The 22169-nt window shown below is 40.5% G+C and overlaps 1 protein-coding gene across 2 annotated transcripts; it reads left to right on the forward strand.

Annotated features, from left to right (window-relative positions):
• Positions 1-43: 43 nt before the first annotated feature.
• Positions 44-20784, forward strand: LOC126048424 (carbonic anhydrase 13-like). 2 transcript variants are annotated; one of them, XM_049823408.1, is made up of 7 exons: positions 44-191; positions 6309-6506; positions 10400-10518; positions 13846-13941; positions 15092-15154; positions 16078-16233; positions 18562-20784. In XM_049823408.1, the coding sequence occupies exons 1-7, from the start codon at positions 161-163 to the stop codon at positions 18673-18675; spliced, it is 777 nt and encodes a 258-aa protein (XP_049679365.1). In that variant the 5' UTR covers positions 44-160; the 3' UTR covers positions 18676-20784. The 2 variants fall into 2 exon arrangements, with proteins under 2 accessions (XP_049679365.1, XP_049679374.1); XM_049823417.1 differs by lacking the exons at positions 44-191; positions 6309-6506 and adding exons at positions 7014-7652; positions 8195-8259.
• Positions 20785-22169: the final 1385 nt, after the last annotated feature.

Below are 22169 nucleotides of genomic sequence, written 5' to 3' on the forward strand. Positions count from 1 at the left end.
CTGCGCGGGCGCGGAGCGCCGCCGGCTCCTTATCGGCGCCCGAGCATCGGGGCGTCGCCGCCCGCCGCCTTCAAAGCGGGCGGCGGTGACTGCGCGGCCGCCTCTCCCGTCCCGTCCCGTCCCGTCCCGTCCCGGCAGGTCCCGCCAGCAGACCAGAGCCATGCTGCACTGGGGATACGACGAGCACAACGGTAGGGCTGCGGGGAGCGGCGGGCGATGGGCCGGCGGCGGCGGCGCTGCCCGCGGGGCCGTCCGGCGGGGCGGCCGCGGCCGGCGAGGCACCCCCGAGGGCACCTCCCGCAGCTGGCTTCGGCAGCTGCCGAGCCCACGGGCGAGCCGAAAGAGCCGAAACGCTGTGGAGGCTGTGCCACGTGAGGCCGAGGAGGTTTTTGTCTCGGGTGGCTGCTGCGAGGGGGGTTCCGTGCGTGCAGCATCCCCTGCGAGTGCCGGGTTGGGGGCGGCTCGGAGCCGCCGGGTCTGTCTCTCGCTCCCTGTAGGGGTTTGGTTTGCGCGTCTAGCGGATCAGTTGCGTGTGCGCATCGAGCGTTAGCGTCAGTGTCGGTGTTAGACGGCCACGATGATCGGAGCTGCTGTATCGGCAGCGCCTTTCCGATGGCGGGGGGTGTTCTGCCTCTGTTACACGGTGGGAAATACTAGGTACTGGAATTGGTCATTTGAATGTGTAACTATGTACCTAAGAGGAGGTGCTTTTGGATTTTAGTCGTTTCATGGTTTCCTTAATCTCGTCGGTCTTTGAAGTCCCAAGATGCGCTCATCAGCAGGCTTAAAGACTTCCCTCTGCTTTGCATTCTAAGTCATGCAAACGCTGCTCCTGGGTGCAGACGGGCTCGCAGGTCATGCGAGTAGAAAAGAAAATGCTTTTGTAAATTGGAGACTCAGCTCTGATAAAATAAATGGAATAACTTGTGTTTGTTATAATACACAGAGAAATAAACCACCGTCATAGTAAAAGGAGAAAGCTATATATTTGCACATACTAATGCCTATAGGAGTATGCTTCGTGTATATTATTACTTCGAGTTTGGAATACTGTTTGCGTGAGTGCTACCTTTCCTTCCTGGTCTTTTTGTTCCATCTTTTCTGGGTGGATATACTTTTCCTGAAAAACTGGGTGGTGGTGGATCGCAGTGGTGTTGCAATGATTAGGCGCGTTATCTGCTGTTATGCAGTCTACTCTACCCCTCCCCTGAAGACGTAAATGGGTCTTGTTTTTCAAATTTGTTTCTCCATATGTTTTCCAAGAGTGCTGTGGACTTCACCTGCACCGTCCAGATAAGCAGCCCGCTTTCCCTCCCTTATCCTAGCCCTCCTCCTTTGCTAGTGTCAACTTCTAGGAAGGGGAGGGCACCAGAATTTCTATCAGGGTGGCCCTGGACCTTGCTTGAGACCCCATTTCTCCTATAAAACTCTGCTTACTGGCTGGTAACATATCTGGGGTGGAGTTTCTCTCCTTTCTTGGAGCCCCCAGCAGCTGCAGGGTGGGTAGTTCCTCATCAGTCCATCCCCTTCCCTCACCTTTCCCAGGAGACTAAAGGAGAGAGGCATGGATATCCAACACTTCACTGCTCTTCCCTAGCATCGGTTTTGTTTCTCAGCTTTTCCTCTTTTTGTGCGTTTATTTTATTGGGTTTGCTTGCTTCTTGTTTGGCTGAATAGCAGATGCAGGAGATTGGTCTGATTCTTGAAAAATTTTGTTGCCCTGCATGACCCTGAGAATAGTTTCCCTGAAACTAAGATTAACTTTTGCAACTAATGAGGCAGAAACAAAATGAAATTAATTAAATCTGGTGCAGTCATATATTAAAGTTGACTTCCTGAAGAGTTGGAAAGACATCTGCATTCACTCCAAGTTCTGCATTTGTTACCTGCAGTGATAAAAGCGCTGGTTTTTTAACCGGAGGGAAACTCATTTGCCCCTTAGCAATAATAACAGCAACATAAATCATCATGTGCATAAACTGTAAGATATTACACATACATGTCTGCATATATGGTATATCTATGTATAAGGACATGGGCTGACTTACAGAATTAAATGTTCCCCCCTGCTTTGATGCACGTATTTCTGAAATGCAAAGAGGCATTATTTTATTTCTATGCAAACCGTGGCCTTTGCTTTCATCCCCCTGTTCTTACCTCACAGTTTTTATGGTGCTTATGTATAGAGGCATAATACTGAGATCTTGAAAACTGGCTTCACCGTGGCATCATGCACGCATTTCTTTGCTGCTCAAGGTTCCTGTGAAGAGGGGAATGTTCTCGCCCCTTCACAGAAACAGTCCTTTCAGTTAACTGGGGAACTGCCTTAGTCAGAAGACAAATCAATTGCCTTCAGTTTACTATTTGTTTAATAAAATGTATGGAAAGTACTTACATGCATTATGTTTTACTGCAAAAATGTCTCTTGATTCAGTTACTGCTATTAACACTGAGGCATTTTATAAATAAAAAGGGGATATGAATTTGTAGAATCATAGAATCATTTAGGTTGGAAAAGACCTTTAAGATCATCGACTCCAACTGTAATTCCTTATACTATTTTTTTCTCCCTGAGAATAATTACATAATTTTGATGTCTGCTTTAAAAAACAGCACTTAATTTTAGCTGTTGTGAATTTCCAACTGGTTTTATTTGAGCTAATCTTATTGTAACCCAATATGCAACTAAATTACTGGCAAACCTAACTTTATAAGTTTAAGCGTTTTGTATATGGTAAACTGGGCAATGGCTTCTCTTTAGGAGTAAATGAGGACGTGATCCTGCAAAGGTCAGACCATGCCAAACTAATGACCTTTCTGCATATAAGAGCAAACTGTCCAAAAAAAGAATCCACTTTTTCACCTGTACGTTCTCTGTTTATGCAAATATAGAGGCTCGCTGCAGCTGAACCGTATCTTGCAATGTCTCCACTAGGCTTGTTTCAAGTTAGTCTATACATTTGATGAAACTCATCATCTTTAACTCCAGCTGTATATAAAAAAAAAAAGTTAGGTGCTATAGGGAGTTTTATTTCCTGACAAATTTGTAACTGCCTTCTTTATGAGATCTATTTCATGAAATGAATGTGTGCAGTGCTGGTGGGTACAATAAGTAGCGACAGTCTGATCTAAAAGTAACAGAGGTATGCATCACATACGGTAATTCTGTGTCCAAAATAAAGACATGCAATCTTCAGAGCAGATGGTTCGGGTTTTTTGTCCTAACTCTTGGTCACAATGGCTTTGATTGTAATGTCCTCTAGCAACAGAACATTTTCCCATCAACAGAATGGGATTTCCTAAGTTCAAAAATTGGTATATTTAATCACGTTCCTACAGTAAATTAAAAAAAATGAAGGGATGTGAACCCGTGAGTTACACTTTCCTGGGTATGTCTTAAAGTACATATCTGGAAAATTAACGTGTACATTATGTTGAGATGGAGGCATGTAATTCGGGTCCAAATTCAGAAGAAATTTTCACCCTGGAGAAATTTTCACCACTGGCTTGAATCTGATTGTATGACATGCATTTGAGCATCTCTTCCAACTGTAATGACTTATGTTCCAACAGGCGTACACAAAGTTTGCTTTGGGGTGGGGTCTGTTGTAATGAGTTGAGTCACAATTTTCCCAGATGGCAAGAGTATGATAATTGTATTAGATTGATGGTAGATAATCTAGTAAGGAATACCACTTGATATAACCTAGTGGTACAAAAAGAGCTGAAGTTTCGTGATATTTTCCTATGTATTTTGAACGGTCAGATTTCTGGCAGTCTTGTGTTACCGATAGATGTTTAATCACCATAGCAAAACATGATTTTGGTCATCCAAGCTAAGGACAAGTACCAAAGCAGGTACAATGCCTTTCTAGAACTGAAGTTTATTGTTGAACAATTAGCTAATGACAGAATCGCAGCCTTGGGTCCTCTTTTTGGCAAATTCATGTTATTTCCAAATGCAAATAATTCATATTATTTAATGTACAATAACTATAGGTATTTCTGAGATGGAGCAATAGGACCAAGTAGTCAAGCACATAAACATGTTTTGCTTTCCTCAGTTAAGGAATGTCTGAAACATTAAAATTAAGTAGCAATAAGCTTTTTTTTGAGCATCCCAAACCACAGTAGTTAGGTATAAATGATGGAGTGATGCTTCTTATGAATAAAATTGTGCATTGCATCTCTAACTACAAGGTACTAGGATCTAAACACAATTAAAATTATATAAATTAAAATTACTATATATAATTAAAATATTGAATAGCTCTGATGACCATTTGTGAAGTGGGAAGAATTAAGTTTAAACAGCTTTATATTTCAAACCTTTAGGATTTTTATCTTCTGCTTAGAAGCGGTTTCCTTAATGAGTTTAATTAATGAAGTCATTAACAAAAGGACTTTTTAACTAAACTCAGGACTGAAGGCCCTTGCTTTTGTGCTACCTGAGGTTTAAGTCTTAAGCTGGTCTTTACAAGCTACTGCTTCCCTCTTCTGTTTTTTGGTGCTGCTCAGAGGAACATCAGTGTCTGCCCAGGTGGCCGTGCAAGCTGCTTCCCCAGGGCGCCGTGGGGCACTTCCCTCCCTGATTTACTGCCGGGGTGCTTGGGTTTTTTTAGCACCTGTGAGTTTCTGAGCTATGTTCACTTTGATTGAAGTCGAGGAGAGAAAACTATCTGACAACTTTTGATCTTAGGCTATTAATCACAGCGTAATATAGTTTTATCCTTTTTTTTCCTCGTGTTTATTTAAGTGATAAGCCATCCAGAAAGACCCAAACCAACAAGCTGATTTTTAGACTGAGATCAGTTACCTTCATAGGTAGGAGTTCATAGGGAGTTATGAGGATTTCCAGTGATGCAGATTTTACAAGATCAGTTTCGATGATAATTTTTAAGTTTTTCTTACATCCAGTCTTTCTCAGTTGATTTATTATGCTTCTTACCCATGATAAGCCTGGAGGAAAAACAAGTGCTATGCTCTTTATAATACTATTTATAATACCCCTGCAGACTTTTCCATTTTTTCTTTTCCCTTTTCCATTTTCCCTTACCTTACCCTCTTTTCCATCCTAAACCTTGTTTGCTGTCTTTACCGTATAGAATACATTCCCCAAGCAAGTTATTGTTCCTATTTTTCTTCTATGGCCTCTTTCCACATTGTTTACTATTCAATTATGGTTCAACAGTGGCACATATATTCTTAGCGAGGTCCCTCTGATGTTTAGTAGATAAGAACAGACACCTCACATGTCTCATCTGTGAAGCTTTTCTTACTATTTTAGAATGACATTTGCCATTTTTCTGATATCCATATTGTTGAGTTACAGAGACAATGCTTTTCAGCTGACTTTTGGCTTAGCTTGCATGGTGAGAGGAAGCTTAACTCAAGATCACTAGTATTGATTAACGACTTCTTTAGTGTTTTAATTTCTAGCTAACTCTGGTGAATGGTGGTTCAAGTCTGTGTCTGGAAGATCTGCTCTCATTTATCAGCAGGAGGCGGTAGAAATCCAAACCTTGTGCAGGCACCACTGTCCTGAGTATTCCTGCTCTTTGCTGATGTTGTCAGCACTGTACTAGCATGTGTGTATGTGTGCGTGTGGGTGTCTGTGTAGACTTTATGGTTAGAGGGTGACACTCTCTCTTGTGTCGTGACAGCTGGTTTGCAGCGTTGATGCGCTGGGAGGAGGTGATCAGGTGTGCAGCGGTGCTTAGGTTACAGGCACTGCCATCAGGCCCCAGGAGAGCCCATGCACCACTCAGCCTCTTTATCTTTTTTGACATCTCCCCATCTCATTCAGCATAGTCAGTAGAAGATGTGTTCTCAGGTCTTTTGCAGCCAATGACTAAGGTATTAAAAAACCTTTAATGCAGGGATTTCAGATAGATAAGAGGTAATCCTTAAACACATAATAAGACATGGTATTAGACAAAAATGGCATGTAAAAAATCTATTGGGGCACAGTGCCTGTTGGATACAGGATGCTTGATTTGAATGAGCATTTGTTAGTATGTCTTGTGCATAGTTGAGTCTTAACTGTAAATAGTTAAATATCTACCTACTGCATGTGGCCTTGTTCAAAGGCCGAATACAGTGAGGTACACCATGCAAGGTAGATAAAGGGGTCCTGAGAACTACTGTTGCAATGTGGTGCAGCAAAAGCAGCTGAATATTTTGATCTGTGTTTTTCTGATGCACCTTTTCTGAATTTAAAAGATGCAAACACGAACAATTCAAGCAGAGTTTTCTTTTGTATGAAGCAGGGCACTGCCATCAATTTAGGCTTCCTCAATGCGTTGCAGGGCCCGCACACTGGAAGGAGGTTTTTCCTGTCGCTAATGGAGACCGTCAGTCACCCATCGACATCAAAACTGAGGAAACCAAGTATGATCCCTCTCTCCGTCCTCTAAATCCCAATTACGATCCGGCTTCTGCTAAAATCATCCTTAACAATGGGCACTCCACCAGTGTTGAGTTTGATGACACCGTCAACAAATCAGGTTTGTTCCTTTCCTGTTGCACTGTGTCTTCTTCCACCATTTCCTGAATAGATCACATATAGCCTGGGCATGTCTCACTACTGAGTATGAACTCCTCATAAACAATAAGGCTTTGCTCCTCCAGATGAGAGATTCCTTTTTTCCCTGTCTTTCAGCATGATACAATGTGGGAAGATATGTGGACACGAGTTTGAGGTTGCGTTTCTCAGAAAGTGCTAGGATTCCCTTTTCACAGGGTTGGTTTGATCCACCCCAACCAGCTAGATAGCGCCAGCCCCCCTGTTTGAACAGTGTTGTGTACAATTTTTCAAATGCTGCTCTCTCTCACTGCAGATGAATCCTTTGTGTCTCATTACAGGTTCATTCCAACCGAATCGCTCAAGTCTCTTATCTGACTTTAGCTGCAGGTTTGGTTATATATGTTTTCCCTTTTTACAAGCCATACTTGGACTTCTCATGTCAGGAAGGAGCCAATACAGAACAAATGAAATATGTCCCAAGTGATCCCTTTTCTTCTCTGAAAAGTGTTACTGTCCCAGTCTTTTCTAGGAGTATGTAGCTTCCCTTTTTGCAAGCAATAATTCTTATTTAGAAGTTCTCTGGTTTACCATAGTCTTTTTAATGTTAGTGCCTTCATCTTCAAAACCTTCTCTTGGATGGTAGGCAAGCTAGCACACCTCCCCTTGAAACTGTAGGAGCACAGATTCTGCAAGTAATAAAATCCTCTTGTGGTTGTGTAAGGCTTAGCTGAGGATCCAGGCCCATATGATGCTTTCACAAGGGTCAAAGCCAGAGAAAGACTAATTTGTGATCACCCTGTCCGTTAGTCCTGAGGACCAGTTAGCTTTTAGTGGCAACAGGGAGAGACATAGGTGGAGAGAGCGTCATACTTTGCTTTTCCGGACAGTCTTAGTTTAATTCTTAAATTTCCTGTCAATACAAGCAACATTGGATGTTGCCTGAAAGCCATCAGCTGACCGTCAGTGATCTGGTCTGACCTCGAGTGTGTCAGATGCCATGGGACTTCCCAGAATTAATCTCTGCTTCAAGCCTAGTAGGCGTGGGTGAACTAAAGCACATCTCTTAGAAAAACATACAATCTTGATTTCAAAATTTCCAGCGATGACGAAACTACCACAGCCTTTGGTAAGTTGTTCTAATTGTTAATTACCCTCACAATTTAAAAATTGAAATCACACTTTATTTCTGGTATGACTTAGATCAACTCAGCCTTTAAACTCCTTTTTTTTTTTTTAAAAGTAACAAATATGAATATGAATACACCAAGAACCTCTTCCACCTTCTAACTCCATCCATGAAGTGACCAGGGCCTGAACGTAGTATTTCTGTAGGCTCTACACTGGTACCAAAGCAGTGGTAATGTGATCCTCTTCTTACTGCTTTCCTCAGGCCGTATCTCCAAGGATATACTTCATGTCATGGCAAAGCAATGACAGATGTTGATCAGATAACAAATATAATCCCCAGTCTCCTTCAGAAGACTCTGTATCTTCTATGTATGGACTAGATTCTTCAGGCCACATACGTGGCTTTACATTTTGGCCATTATCATGCCTTACTTATCAAAGAATTCAAATCCTTCTGTGTCCATAAACTGAGTTATTCACTATTTTCCCTAATATTTGTCACTGACAAACTTTATCAGTAATGTTTTTGTTTTCTTTCAGGTCATTGATCAAAAAATACTGAATTTTCTAGGGCCAAAATTTGGTCTGTGGGGCACCCCTGTGAAGTAAGCACTCCTGCCATATGTTGGTTTTATGGAAAAAAAAAAAATCAAATTAATTGGTACTAAATACATTAGCATCTTTCAATGCATTATTAACTGACTTCCATATGAACTATTTCTTCACTTTGGCTGGCATTGAAACTGGGCTGTCAAGTCTGTAACTGTTTGTGTGATTCTGTTTATCCTCTTTGGTACCACATTAGCTCCATTCTCTGAAATTGATCTCCTGATGTTCCGAAGACCTCTTCTTCCAGCTCTTTTCAAACTTTGAGATACTGGTATTTGCCTTAAATGGCTTCTGCCTAACTTTGTCCTTAATTACCGTTGGAATGGAAGGGTTTTACCATCACTGTATGATGTGGCACAAATACACCATCAGGCCGTTTTCCATATTTTTCAGCAGAAATATTTCATTGAACACTGATGCATTTCTATGTAATTGATTTCCCTCAGCCAGTTAGAATACTGATCTTTACACATTTCCAGGATCATTTGCCTCCAAGTTTTAAGTCCTTGAAAGAAGGAATTTGTTTTAGGAGTGCCAATTCCCCATCCCCTTTGTTCACTAGGTTTATAGGCTCTGTAAAAGCATGGGTTTGAGTTGAAGTTTTAAGGAGGTCACATATTTTTCCCCACAGATAAACAGTTCCAGTTCCTTTTCATTAGCCAGGCTACTTGTGTTAGCAGATAGGCAACTTAAGAAATTCTTCTTTTATCTTTATTTGGTGTATTTTGTTCCTAATGAAGTTAGGTTTTGGAGTAAACCTAGAAGAGAGAAAAAATGACTGTTGTCCTCCCCGGTGCTCTTAATTTAAAAACCATCTGTTTAAAGCTCCCATCCTTTCCCCTTAAAATCTCTATAATGAGCCAGACTAATTCCCAAACCATCAGAGGAGATACAGAGCTGGGAGAGTGGGGTGATTTGTTTTGCAGTGAATAAGGAATCTTTCTGAATGTGATTCACATTCAAGTCTCTGTGCACAGATGGTTTGGTTCCAGATCTGATTAGCAAGAGGCACAAGCACTTGCAAAAACAAAACAGTGAAAAGCCCACCCATACGCATGTTAAGTTGAATAGAACAGAACAGAACCGAACAGAACAGAACAGAAAAGACTATTTCAGTTGGAAGGGACCTACACCGATCATCTAGTCCAACTGCCTGACCACTTCAGGGCTGACCAAAAGTTAAAGCATGCTGTTAAGGGCATTGTCCAAATGCCTCTTAAACACTGACAGGCTTGGGGCATGAACCACCTCTGAAGGAAGCCTGTTCCAGCGTTTGACCACCCTCTTGGTAAAGAAATGCTTCCTAATGGAAGTCCAGTCTAAACCTCCCCTGGTGCAGCTTTGAACCATTCCCACGCGTCCTATCACTGGATACCCGGGAGAAGAGATCAGCACCTCCCTCTGCACGTCCCCTCCTCAGAAAGCTGTAGAGAGCAATGAGGTCGCCCCTCAATCTCCTTTTCTCCAAACTAGACAAGCCCAAAGTCCTTAGCCACTAATCATAGGACATTCCTTCCAGGCCTGGCTAATTAAGTGTCAGTAACACTGCAGTTGTGCAATGCATATGTAGTGTTGGCTTCATTTTATTTATGTTAGTATACGCTCCTTTTTCTCAGACTTCAATCTGATGTAACTGGCTCTAGTTGCAAATGAAGGAAAGAACCTGGAAAATTTTTTGAAGCTCCACCTACTTTCCTCCAACTTTCAAAAAGGAGGGGAAATTATGTTCACATTATATTTTTCTGATCCTCCCCTTTGTTCGTAAAACCTGTATTTTAAGCTTAATTTCTCAGTGATTCTTTTAAATAAATTCGGGAGAGGAAACCATTTGCAAAATAGAAACATTTTCCCATCTACTGAGAAATATCCAACCCGTAGCAAGACAAACCTGTGACAACACCATACCCTTTAGTGGGCCATAACCCACTAATCTCCACATAAATGCAATTTTGAAAGTCATATCCTGGACAAGTGAGGCTTTCTGTAGTACTTCAAAGAAATGGGAAGCCATCTGAGACAGCTTGTGAGGAGGAGTAGGGGACTGTCCGAAGACTGAAGTCTGGTGTGAGGTTAGAGGATTGTGCGTAGCGGCTCCCGTTCCTGCAGTGAAGCCTTTTCCTCTGCTTGGGTTTCCAGTGCTGACCGGGGGGCCGCTCAGCGGGACCTACAGGCTGCGCCAGATTCACTTCCATTGGGGGTCCAACGACGAAGCCGGCTCCGAGCACGCGGTGGATGGGATGAAGTACGCGGCAGAGGTAAGGCTTGACATCGAGTCATCTGTACCTCAGCTTGTGACTAGTTTTGCATTGTAAGAATAATGTTGCCCCTCCTCTTCCCGCTTTTCATTCTCCCCCCATTTTATTGAAATACAAGCGGTCTTCCTGAAGTGTTGCATGTTTGGTCCTTTCTCAAAGGAGAACCTATTTGAAAGCTTTGGAGAGGATTAAAAAAGGAGTACAGAAGACAAGAGCTTGATAAGAGCAAGATTTAATGTGCAAGAGTTATTTTAAACATTGCCTTTCACTGTCTCTCCCTTGGAGAATATTTTCAAACTCACCTGCAGTTAAAACCCACAGAATTATTTGATTTGGGGCCTGTGCAGTGTAAAGTTAATGCAGTGCTTAAGAGTGTTGTATTTTGTGGTGCATTTAGCAATGTGATGGTTATGACTTTGAGAACCACACCTTAATATCTGTGGGGTGCCTGCTGTATGTGGAGGTACTGCGTTTTGGTGGAGGCAGCGTGCCACAGGGAGAAATGCACCATCTGCTCTGGCATGGAGAGTTCGCTCCTGCTCTGTCTCCTTCGGTGCGTTTGAGTAGTCTACAGTTAAAAGTATTCAGTATCCGATTCCTCTTTGCAAATGGAAGTAACATGGAGTATTTTCATGAGGCTGAGTTCATTAACAACACATAGTTCAGACAGTAGAAGAGTTTTCTGGGGCTAAAAAGGAGTAAAAAGTATAAAAAGAAATGGTAATGGACAAATAAAAGACATAATATAAAGAAGAAAAAAAAATGAAATGTATGCGCAGTGGTGTGGTCAGATTTTGCTTGAAATGCTGTAAGAGATAGTGGTCAGAAAAAAAATCAGTTTTCTAACACTAATGGGGAAAAGTGACATTTGCAGTGTTTAAAGGCTTATGTTTTCCACAGGAACCAGGTGAGATGGAATATAAAGAATTAATAGAGGTGCTTTAAAACCATTAAGTACCAAAACCAAATTTCTAGCTGAGAAAATATATATATGTTTCCCATCTAAGAAACCAAATGGAAGGAGAAAATATCTCTGAATTGCTAGCCAGTCTAAAAACCTTTCCGTCACCTGTTCGTTGGGTAGCCCTCCACAAGAAGCTCTCTAGATGTCACTTTGGCTTTGGGATAAGAAACCCAGAATTAAGATCAAAGCTTCTGAGCACTGTTCACACAAAAGAAAATACCTCAGAAGGAGACATGAGGATGGTTTCAGTGCTCACCTTCATAAGGAAGATGTGTAAGATTTCAAGAAAAAGCATCGTCTGAGTCGAAGAAAGAATTAGTATACAGGTAAAGAAGACTGCAAGGTTCGGCCCCCTAAGCCCACCAGGAAGCAGAAGGGATCCATGGCTCCATTCTTTGTGACAACGTATGGTCTGATCAAGGTCTCTTCACAAGCTGCAGTGACAGAGCGGTGGTAAGACGGCATATATTCCTTAAAGAGAAGTCACAAGCCATTGAGAATGGGGCTGTACCCAAAAGTGTTTCACAGCTCTGTTTGTTTGGGGGTTTTGGTTTTTGGAGGGGTTGGTTTGGGGGTTTTTTGGCAAAGCTATGAGGGAATAGGAGTGGGCTTTATTTAGTTGCAGGAATTTTCCTTTTTGTTCTTTGTTGGTTTTTTGTTTTTTTTTTTTTAAAATCCACAATAAAAGTCAATTCTGACTGAGACTATGTTTCCTTTTTGTGTATGTAAAAATGTAATTGTTTAAAAGTTGTTTAATGTAGCTTCTGTGAACTTGTAATAGTGAGTGGTGCAGGCAGTATGAGCTCCAGGATATTAATGCACCTGAGAATGGCTTAGTGGACTATGTTCTCTTGCCGGTTTAATTTATAATATTCTTGACAACTTTCCTTCAAGGATCTCTGCAGCTGTGAGCCAGCATGTGTTTCATCATGAGCATACATGCCTTATTACTGATTTCAGTGGGATTCCTTACTTGCCAAAGTAATGTTTCACCACTTTAGAGCCCAAGTGCTTAAAAACCGTTGTTTATACTCTGTAACACCAAGTAAGAGCTCCATTTTACAGATATGAAAAATTGAAACTCATAGAGGTTAGGCAAGGACTGAGATTTAGAGTCAAAATCTTCACACTTCTAGATCCCTATTTCAACCACGCAGCTATGTTGCTTCCCATAGAAAACCTTTAAAGCAAGTTCCAGCTTTCCTAAATTGCTCTTACTTTAGAGGTCTTGAAGTGCTGTGTTCCAAAAGGAAGCCTTTTTTTTCAGGGGTTCATCCCAGTTTAAGTCATTCAGTGGAGTTGCTTTTCAGCACTCTTAAAGAGTAAAGTTCAAAGTCTGAAAAGATGGGCACTGATTTTAGAAAAGCTAGTCCCATGCCCTGCTTCTGAGCCTCTCTTGCCATATCTAAAAACTATGGGTAATAAGATTTACTAATCCACTGAGGATTTGCGAGAGTAATTAATGTTTGTGAAGTACTTAATCTTAAGTGCTGTGTGAGTGTTTGTGCTCTCTCCGGTTTGGCAGTCGGACCATTGCTCAAGGCTGGGACATCCTGGCACTTCCCGGGAACCAGGAGCTCCTGCTGTGGAGCGTGGCCAGGATTTAGGAAACCTGGCTTAGCAGGAAGGACTGAGGTGGTATGGGGGTAGACGTCACGGGCTTTTCCTTTCCCCACCTGCCTAGGTGGTGTCTTTAAGCTGCTTAAGCAACTACCACAGGATGGTTCCAGAATAATGCATGTTGGAAATGCAAATGCTCAAACCTGAGATAATCAAGCTGCTTGTAAGTGCCTAACTACAGGTAATAATAGAAAATGACAATTGGAAGGTATCAAAAATGAAATTTTGAAGTTCAGCTTAAACTAAACAAGGGAAAAGGGGTCGGTGCAAGTTTAATGTGTATTTCTCTGCCTTTTTCTAGCTATTTATGTGGCTGATTAATGTTACTGAAAGCTTGATTAAAGAAAAAGAGGAGCAAAATACTAGTGACATCCTCATGATTTTCAATCACTTTTTAAAATCAGCTGTACTAAAAATGGATTTAAAAGCTTTAGTTATGTAACTATGGAATATCTTGTCTTAGCTTCTCTGTTTGGAATCTGGGGACCCAACAGCAGTTTGCCAGGCATTGTCGTGTGCTGATTGCGGCTAAATTCTGAATACACCCAGCCACTGGAAATGCTTTTGCCATTTGTGTGAACTACATATTTACCAATATCATGAAATATTTGCATTTAGAAAACTGAATGGCTCTGAATACAAAAGAGCGAAGTAGAATATCAGAACCAGTAAAGTTGTAGTATTCATTTGTGACTATTTGAGTTCAGCGGGAGTTGATGCTGTCTGTGTCTCTTGCTTTTCAGCTTCATGTGGTCCATTGGAACTCAGAGAAGTATTCCAGTTTTGTTGAGGCAGCTCGTCAGTCAGATGGATTAGCAGTCATGGCTGTATTTCTGAAGGTAAGAAAAGAATGCCTCAGCCCTTCTAATAAATCTGCATTATGAACCCTAAGGAATAATGGTGATGTTTGGTATAATTATTGCTAAAGAGATACTTCTTTTATATGGGCATTAAGTTACACTGTTTCCTTCGTACTATTTACTTACCAATATAGAAAGCTGTGCTTCTTTGAAGATTAAAAATATCAGATTAATAGATTTTCAAGACAGTGAGAGTTTTTACTTTGCCTAGTCTGCACTCCTGTACAATGTAAGATGTGGAACTTAATTCAGCTGCCCTCATATGGATCCCAATAACTTGCACTTGACTAACAGGTTTCTTTAGGAGGGCAATCTGAATTGACTCAAGTACTTCTTTAATGGTTTGTTTCTGAGCTGGTAGTTTCTTCTGAAAAATAATAATGAAAAAAAAACCAAAACCAGAAACTGGAGAATTTCCTTAGAATTATTATATACCTCTTTGCCCTCTGTACCTGTTCTACGATGAAATTAAACTCTTGCAACAGCTTCACTGACTTCTGTATGAAGAAGCAGATGGAGAATTCACACAATCCATGACAAAGGATAGGGCTTTGGGCAAATCTGTGGTTTCTGCCTGGCTGCCACAGCTTCCTGAGCACAGCTAGGGCTGGTGGTAGCACAGTCAGGGAGCCATTACATGCAGCAGTTGCAAAGAACTGCTTCAGTAATTCGGTCTCTTTCCAGTTTGAATTATAACAATTCAAGGAAAGTTTCACTGGATTTCTTAGCACACAAATTCTGCTTGGGATACCTAAGAACAAAGTTTTCACTGTTTTAATTTAAATTTCAGATGTAAGCCTGCAACTTTTAATATCCTGCATATAAAACATGAAAAATAAATGGCTTTTATTCCCCTGCAGTGCAAAGATTGTGGGTCCTTTGTAGCTGAAATAATTACTGTGAGTAGCCAGAATAAATACTTTCAGCGAGGGAGTGGATCTTCTTCACAATGAGTACTATTTCTAAGGACCAGCTAGTCACAGGCTCGTACTCACAAAATCCATCAGATCTCACAGTCACTTAAGTAAAGTTATATAAAACAGTTTCATTATGCATTTGCTTTTTGATTTTTTATTTTTGCTGGTTTTCTCTGGAGCGCAAGTATTTCTTTTTTCTCTGGCGTTAATAGATTGGTGAATGCAACCCTCAGCTGAAGAAGATTACTGACCGCTTGGACACCATCAGAATCAAGGTGATGCTTCTAAAAGAATACTAATATTGGTGGTTGCTTTTGTTGTTTTGGGGTTTTTTTGTAATCTGGCTGCTACTCCCTTCACCTTCAAGTTTCCTAGTGCCTAGTTTCATAGCTATCCATTCCTAACTCTGATTTGGGACAGTTTAGGAGCATTCTTCTTATGTGAAGTTGAAAACTAAGCAGAGAAAGAATAATTTGTATACAATAGGAGATCAGAGGAGAAGGCCAATTCCTCGCAGAAAGAACCTAGTCTCTGGCAAATCTGTTGCTATGAGAATAGTAACAGGGGAAGAACATGCTTTGTGGAAAGTTGTGGAAAAGATGAGGGAAAGGTTTCCTCCCCTGTTTTGCTGAGCTGCAGGGTGAGAAACAAGGTATTGTTTGTGTGAGAGAAATCAGCCAGCCTTACAACATCATGTTTCATACAGGCATCTCTGGCCTGGTAGCCAGAACAGGGAGAAGAAGTAGTAACTGGTGGGTCTGGGAAGAGTGAATGGGGAGGGGAGCAGGTGGCAGTAACCTGTGGGGTTACTCTGCCAGCCTCACAGAGACCATGTTGAAAGTCCAACATCTTCTCACCTCTCTCTTCAACTTCCATCTCATGTTTAACTATGGGGAGCCTATGCTAACACACCTTTGATGGTGTCCTGCTGGCATCAAGGATAGCAGCAGCAAAGCTGCTGCAGAGGTAGGACCTCATCAGAAGGGCACTGGCTCACCTGCTCTGATCATCCGGGATGCTGCCAGCCTGTCCGAGGGTGGAACAAGCTGTACCTCCTTCGGCATGATTTATCTTGGCCTCTTGCTTTCAAGTAATATTGCCCTGGTTTTTATTTTTTTTGTTTAGCTTCATGTAAGAAATAAATTTCTAAACATATTTAATCTAGAATCACAATGAGCTATTATTTTTTTCTTTCCAGGGTAAAAGAGCACTATTCACAAACTTTGATCCTAGCTGTCTGCTTCCCAAGTCCCTGGACTACTGGACTTACTTTGGCTCTCTCACTGTTCCACCTCTTCTTGAGAGTGTCATCTGGATTGTTCTGAGAGAGCCCATAAGTGTTTGTTCTGAACAGGTATTTTTTTACTTTTCACTGCTCTAGAAACATTACTTTTGTAAGACTTGAAATTGTAAATGCGACCCAAAAATACATTTTTTGCAGAGCTTGGCATTGCATACCTTATCAAATTTTCAAAGGACAAAATACGTCTATCAAATCCTGACTTCTTGCTGCCTTTCCTTGCGTAACAGCTATTTATCATCCATTTTTAAAAAAGAATGTGCATACTCTAAAAATTAACAATCAAAAATAACCCAAAAGGAACTTACAGAAAGAAGGGTTCTGGTGATGCTTAGAAATCCTGGAATTCCATTCAATTTGATTATTTGCATATCCAGCTCACACCTCTTCTCTGGCATTTTTATTTGGCAGATGAGTAATAAATTTCTTCTTGCATTCCAGATATGTAAAACTTGGTGAATTTACTAGAAAAATGAAAAGCAAATACAACTGTAATAAGTTGGGGTTTATGTTAAACTATCTTAGGAAAAGTGTGATACCACATAAAAGAGTCTACTTACATTTCTTATTAAATGAAGCTTCATGGTATATATTAATGTTGCAACAGTGACACCCAGTGGGCTGATCATCTTAGGTCTAAAGAGTTTTTCCCACTGGAGAGACACTGAAGTGCGTCAGATCATAGCTTCCAATATTGGATGTTGATAAGTACGTCACCTGCAATATGTTATCAATATTCTAGGCATACTGTAACCCTTACGATTTTTGTACCACAGTGTTTGTCTCATTCGTGGTCAATATTACAAATACCTCAGAAAATTCAATACCCTAGGCTGCATACTCAGGAGAAATGGTGACTTCAGTTCTGCGTGAAATGTTAAGACAGTTCACTGAATGGGATGCTTGTTAGTCAGGAGACCTCAGATTCTGTTTGCAACTGATTTGAAGTCACGTATTTTCTCAGTGTGTGTATTTTTGTCATCTGTATCTCTTACTCCCCTCAATCTGGCTTTGTAAGACTCACTGCAGTGTGTACGGATCTAGGATTGAAAATTTGTGTTAACATATCAGCTTCCCAAAGACAAGCCATTGTTCAGGTTAAAAGGTTCTTATTTGGGCTAATCTATAATTAATGCATTCTAAAATATGAAATACTGTATACAAACACCCATGTGTAACAAGTTCAGAGGACATGATGTCAGAAACAGTGTCAAATATGTTGATTCTTCACTAGTCATTTTTCACAGACTGTAGCTATACCTTACATATTAAAGTATAAATGTGCTATATTCTTATACATACAAGTATGCATGTAGCCAAAAGTGTTTGTTTCCAGTAATGTCCACCCTTGTGATCAAGCAGTCATCACCGTGACTGATAATGTTTCGCCATTTAATCTTATTCCTCAAGTTTTTATTTCTTCGGGGTTTTACAGTTTACTACTTCCTTTTGGTGTGGTTTTCAAGTTGAAAGAAATTAAAAATAAATTTCAAGTTTTTAGAAACTCACAGGGAGCCTGAATTACAAATGTTAGCTTTAGAATGGTGTGAAGTAAGATAGTATTGACTTTTTTTGCTCTTAATGCAATTAAGATGCAATGTGCTGTACAACTAAATGCTCTATTATAATGGAATGATTTTTGTGCTGTCCTAGCTTTGGTAACCTAGAAGGGAAGTAAGGTGGTATAAAGAAATAGTAAATACTAGAAATATTATAAATTAGACAAAATACTAAACTTCAGGTCAGAAATCAGACTCGGATTTCCCGAGGTTTAGACATGGAGCTCTGATCTGGGTTTCTGCTGAGATCAGCTTTAAGCAGAGAAGCTCAGGCTGAGATATGAATAACTGCTTGTTCTGTGTCTTCACAAGGGAAGAATTTGGAATCTTTCCTGCCTTGAGTACGTGTTTTATATATGAAAACTGTTAATTACGGAAGCTTTCTATAGCACCACACCTACTATTCCAGGTTAATTGTGAATATACTCTTTGAACAAGAAGACATACATAGATGCACAAAAGAAATCTAATTTTTGGCGTGAAACATTCCAGAATCTCCAAACTATAAAATCAAACTAAAAAATATAAAAAACCCCTGAGTTAGATCAGGTTATGGAAGACAAAGTGTGAATATAGGGGACAAATAATCCTTATGCACAGTTTCTTTCTGACGTGTATTTTGGGAGGTCTTCTTGGTAGTCGTCGTTTTTCATTTGCAAGGACAGAAATGGTGAAATTGCCATTCCCCACATGCCATAGAAAAATACAGTTCCATTCTTCCTGGCAGAAAAAAGGTGACAAGTGTCTTTAATATTTACTACATGCTTTTTCATTAGTATGAGCGTGAGGGTTTTCTGCTGAACCTTATGTCTCTTGATTGCAGCTCGCCAAATTCCGCAGCCTCTTGAGCACTGCTGAGGATGAGGTCGCCTGCTGCTTGCTGAGAAACTACCGGCCTCCCCAGCCTTTAAAGGGACGAGAAGTCAGAAGGAATTAAAGGAGTAAAGCCAGAGTAGTCTCCCTCTGAAACCAAAGGCTGAATTCATTTTAATAGTTAATATACTTTGTGATTTTTAGGGGTTTTTTGTGAGTTGTTTTAACAAGTAGGTGTTGTTTTATTACTGGTTACCATGCAGTCATTTCTCACAGACACGCATGCCCTGAGCTGTTGCAGGTTCATCAATGTTAACAGGTCTGACTGTGTTTGAGTGCATTGGTTTGGGAGCATTGAGGCGTTAGTGTTGCATGTACAGAGGGCAGTGCTAATCATAAGGGTCAGATGTGGTGAAGGAGGTGTCCAGAATTTGCTACCAAATTACTGAACAGGATCCCTGATACTAATGGCAGTAAAGGATGTTCTGGGATTGTTCTTCTGGTCTCTAACATAACTTTTAGTTTCTATATAAGACTTCACACTGTAAGTCTCAAGAAAGAAATATTTAAGGCTGATATGATTTCATTGCTGACTTCTGCTATACCGTGCTTACCTTCCTACAAAAAGCGGTAATGACTAACAGCATTTAAGTAAAACAGTATTTATATCATCCTGTTACTCTGACTGCTTCATAGCAGAATTATGTACTGATTTTTATTTTTTTTTAAAAGCAAATAGTAAGGATTTTGTATATTCCAGGATCATGTCAGGTGGATCCAGGTATTCCTGAATTCCACCACCCATACTGATGAAATTGTCCTGAAACCTGAAAACTGCAAGGTGAAAGGGCATAGAGGGAACTGTTCATTCCTAGATCCAGTCTGTTGCATTTGGTGAACAATAGGGACTGTAACACTATATCTATGTAGCATCAGACTCCTACCACTTAAAATCAGGAGGCAGGGGTAGCTGTTGCTCCAGACTGTTTCATACTAGACAGCGTTGCATGCTGCAGTGTGAAACACATGCTGCACACCTCACATCTTGCTGTGGAGCACACCACTGCTCAGGTATGTAACATCTCCTAGGTACTGGCTGATGTTCTGCTGTCATAGCTGAACTTGGGTGGTTGCACTTATATTCCAAGACCAAAGATAGCAGTTAGACCAGGCCAAAGAAATCAGATTCAAGTTAATATCTAATAAAAGAGCAACCCTCAATAGCAATGTGTTGAAATGTCTGTCTTTATGAACTGACTTGAGCCTGTGTTCCTCTCAGGAGCTTTTGTTATCTGAATATAATTGTTTGTTTTACGCCAAATTTATTTTTATTATTTTTAATGAACTTGCCATAGGATATAGCTTAGTATAGGATTAGATTTACCCTCAGACTGTGAGAACTACATAGTGAAAACCAGTGATACCTGAAAGAGGCAGCTACAAGTTTCATGGGCAGCAACTACCACCACTCTCTGTAGTACTTCTGAACAACTCATCTTCCATGACTGGTCACTATTAATTTGGGTTTTTATAGGTTTTATAGGGTGTGCCTTTTACCTCAACAAGTCTTTTGATCTTAGATAGACAAACATGGGGGAAATCACCATCAGGATTGACTTTATATACCTTCTTATAACTGAGTAAATTAGACATAGAGACATAGATATTTTAGCTTAGTTTAAAATAGCTGGACTTTTTTGTTTTCTCTCCCCCAGAATATAGCTACTATTGCTGCAAGGCCTCTCCATGCCTTCTGAATGTTTTCTGAAGGAAAGAACGCTAGTAGAGCATGGGAAAAATAAAAGGCATTTGGCAGCGGCAGCAGATACAAGTATGAACCAAAGGGGAAAAACCTGCAGGTGCTTTTTCTTTTCTGGTATAGGGAGGAGAATGCAGCTGAAAAGACCTCAGGTTGGTTCTTTCTGAATGAGGACGTCTGGAAAGTGTGCATGGAGAGAGTGGGAGTGTGTTGTGTGTTTTCACACCCTTTTTTAGACTTAGTGTTGGATCTGATATGTTTCCCTTTCATGTAAGTAGCTGCAGAACATGAACAAAATGTTTACAAATTGCACGAAGGTGATAAAGTTTGTTTGCCACAGAAAAGAAAGTAATAAGGCTACTGCTTCATATCAGAAACAAAAGTTTTACATGTTTTTTATGTATTGAAAACAGTGGAGTTGATCCAGTGCTTTAATATTTGTAAGGATTTTATCAAAATAAAAAATTGATTTTATGAATGTGTCTTGTATTTTCTATTGAAGAGATTAAAGTTTTATAGAGAAGGCTGCAGTTCTATAACTAGCATCTGCAGCTTTAGTTTTGGAAAAAATTGTCACCCCTCATTTGAAGTCTATCTCTGGGCAATGTAGTATTAGGTGTCTTTTTTATGTTCAAAGTAAAATGTCTTTGGCAGTGGTAAGACATGCAATCAATTGTACATAAAAATTTCTGATAGCTTTTTTTTGAACTATTGACTTTTTATAGAGTTATGCAAATAAGTTTTAGAAGACATCATTCACAGTAATTCTCACAATGGGGAGATGCTGTGTTCACGTTAGATTGACCTAGCATGGTACTGCATCTGGGCAGAAAGCTCGTGGTAGCATCTGAAAAAGACTAGAAATGCTTAGTTGCCTGAAATCCTTTGGGAACAGCTTCCCAGGTTATCCATCTGCTGCAACTGTGAGAGCATGGACCCACTCTCAGCACTGAGCACTTGGTTGCATCCTCAGTCACTAACTTGCTCTATGCCCAAGCTGCACTGAATCTCAACCAGACTACATGATGTGCTCCCAGGGAATTAAATCTCACGTGAGGGCTCCATACTGTGCTAAGATGACTCTAGAGCAAACAAGGCTAAAATATGTCATCACCTCCCCCAGCTCCAGATCTCTTTGATCAACTGTTTACCCTCTGACACACTTAGAGCCTTTGTACTAAGAAGAATGAAATGCTCAGTGACCAAAAAAACATATAGGGTATTTGCTGAAAATAGTAGCTGTCAAGCATTGCACACGGCTGGATAGTTGATCACCCATAAGCTTGCTCTCAGAATTAAATAAACTGCAGTAGAGCCTTGGGGTCAGCTCTGCTGGTTTTGGCACAGGAGGGAAAGCAGTGTGCTCTGTTGTGCTTATAGCCTTTGCCAGTCATGCTCATGATGTCTTTCATGTTGCAAAGACAGAGTTTGACATCAGCTGGGAATTTTCTTTATGTCAAAGAAAAAACCTGGGAAGTAGCTGTCTTTCCTTCTGGAGTACAGGGGACTGAAGATCAGGCAGACATCTGTTTGCTGCCATGCACCCACTTGCTACATACCTGTGCTTTGTCTGCTCCTACAGAGATTTGTCTGCTGAAGCAACAGGACTCTGCTGGCCTTCCAGACATGAACTAGGACCTAAAAGAATTCAAGGAATCAATTCCAAGAGAAAAAAAACAAGTCTTCCAAATAATCAATTGCAAAATAACTTTACTGAAAAAAAGTAGCATATGGCATATGAATAAAGTAACATAACAGAAAGAAATATGTCATACATTTTTTATAAACTTAATGGAAAGGAAATTTGGGATTTAGTTTCTTGTAGCTTTAGGTAGGCAAGGAGCAGTTGCTAGAGATAA

Source organism: Accipiter gentilis, chromosome 2 (genome assembly GCF_929443795.1).
Source record: "Accipiter gentilis chromosome 2, bAccGen1.1, whole genome shotgun sequence".
In the NCBI taxonomy this organism is placed as follows: Eukaryota; Metazoa; Chordata; class Aves; order Accipitriformes; family Accipitridae; genus Astur; species Astur gentilis.

What these genes read in the sequence shown, in the direction of transcription:
- LOC126048424 (XM_049823408.1), top strand. Translation starts at nt 161, where the DNA reads ATGCTGCACTGGGGATACGACGAGCACAACG. An exon ending in GGATGAAGTACGCGGCAGAG is followed by an intron (nt 10,519 to 13,845) that starts GTAAGGCTTGAC and finishes CTTGCTTTTCAG; the next exon opens with CTTCATGTGGTCCATTGGAA. An exon ending in TCATGGCTGTATTTCTGAAG is followed by an intron (nt 13,942 to 15,091) that starts GTAAGAAAAGAA and finishes TGGCGTTAATAG; the next exon opens with ATTGGTGAATGCAACCCTCA.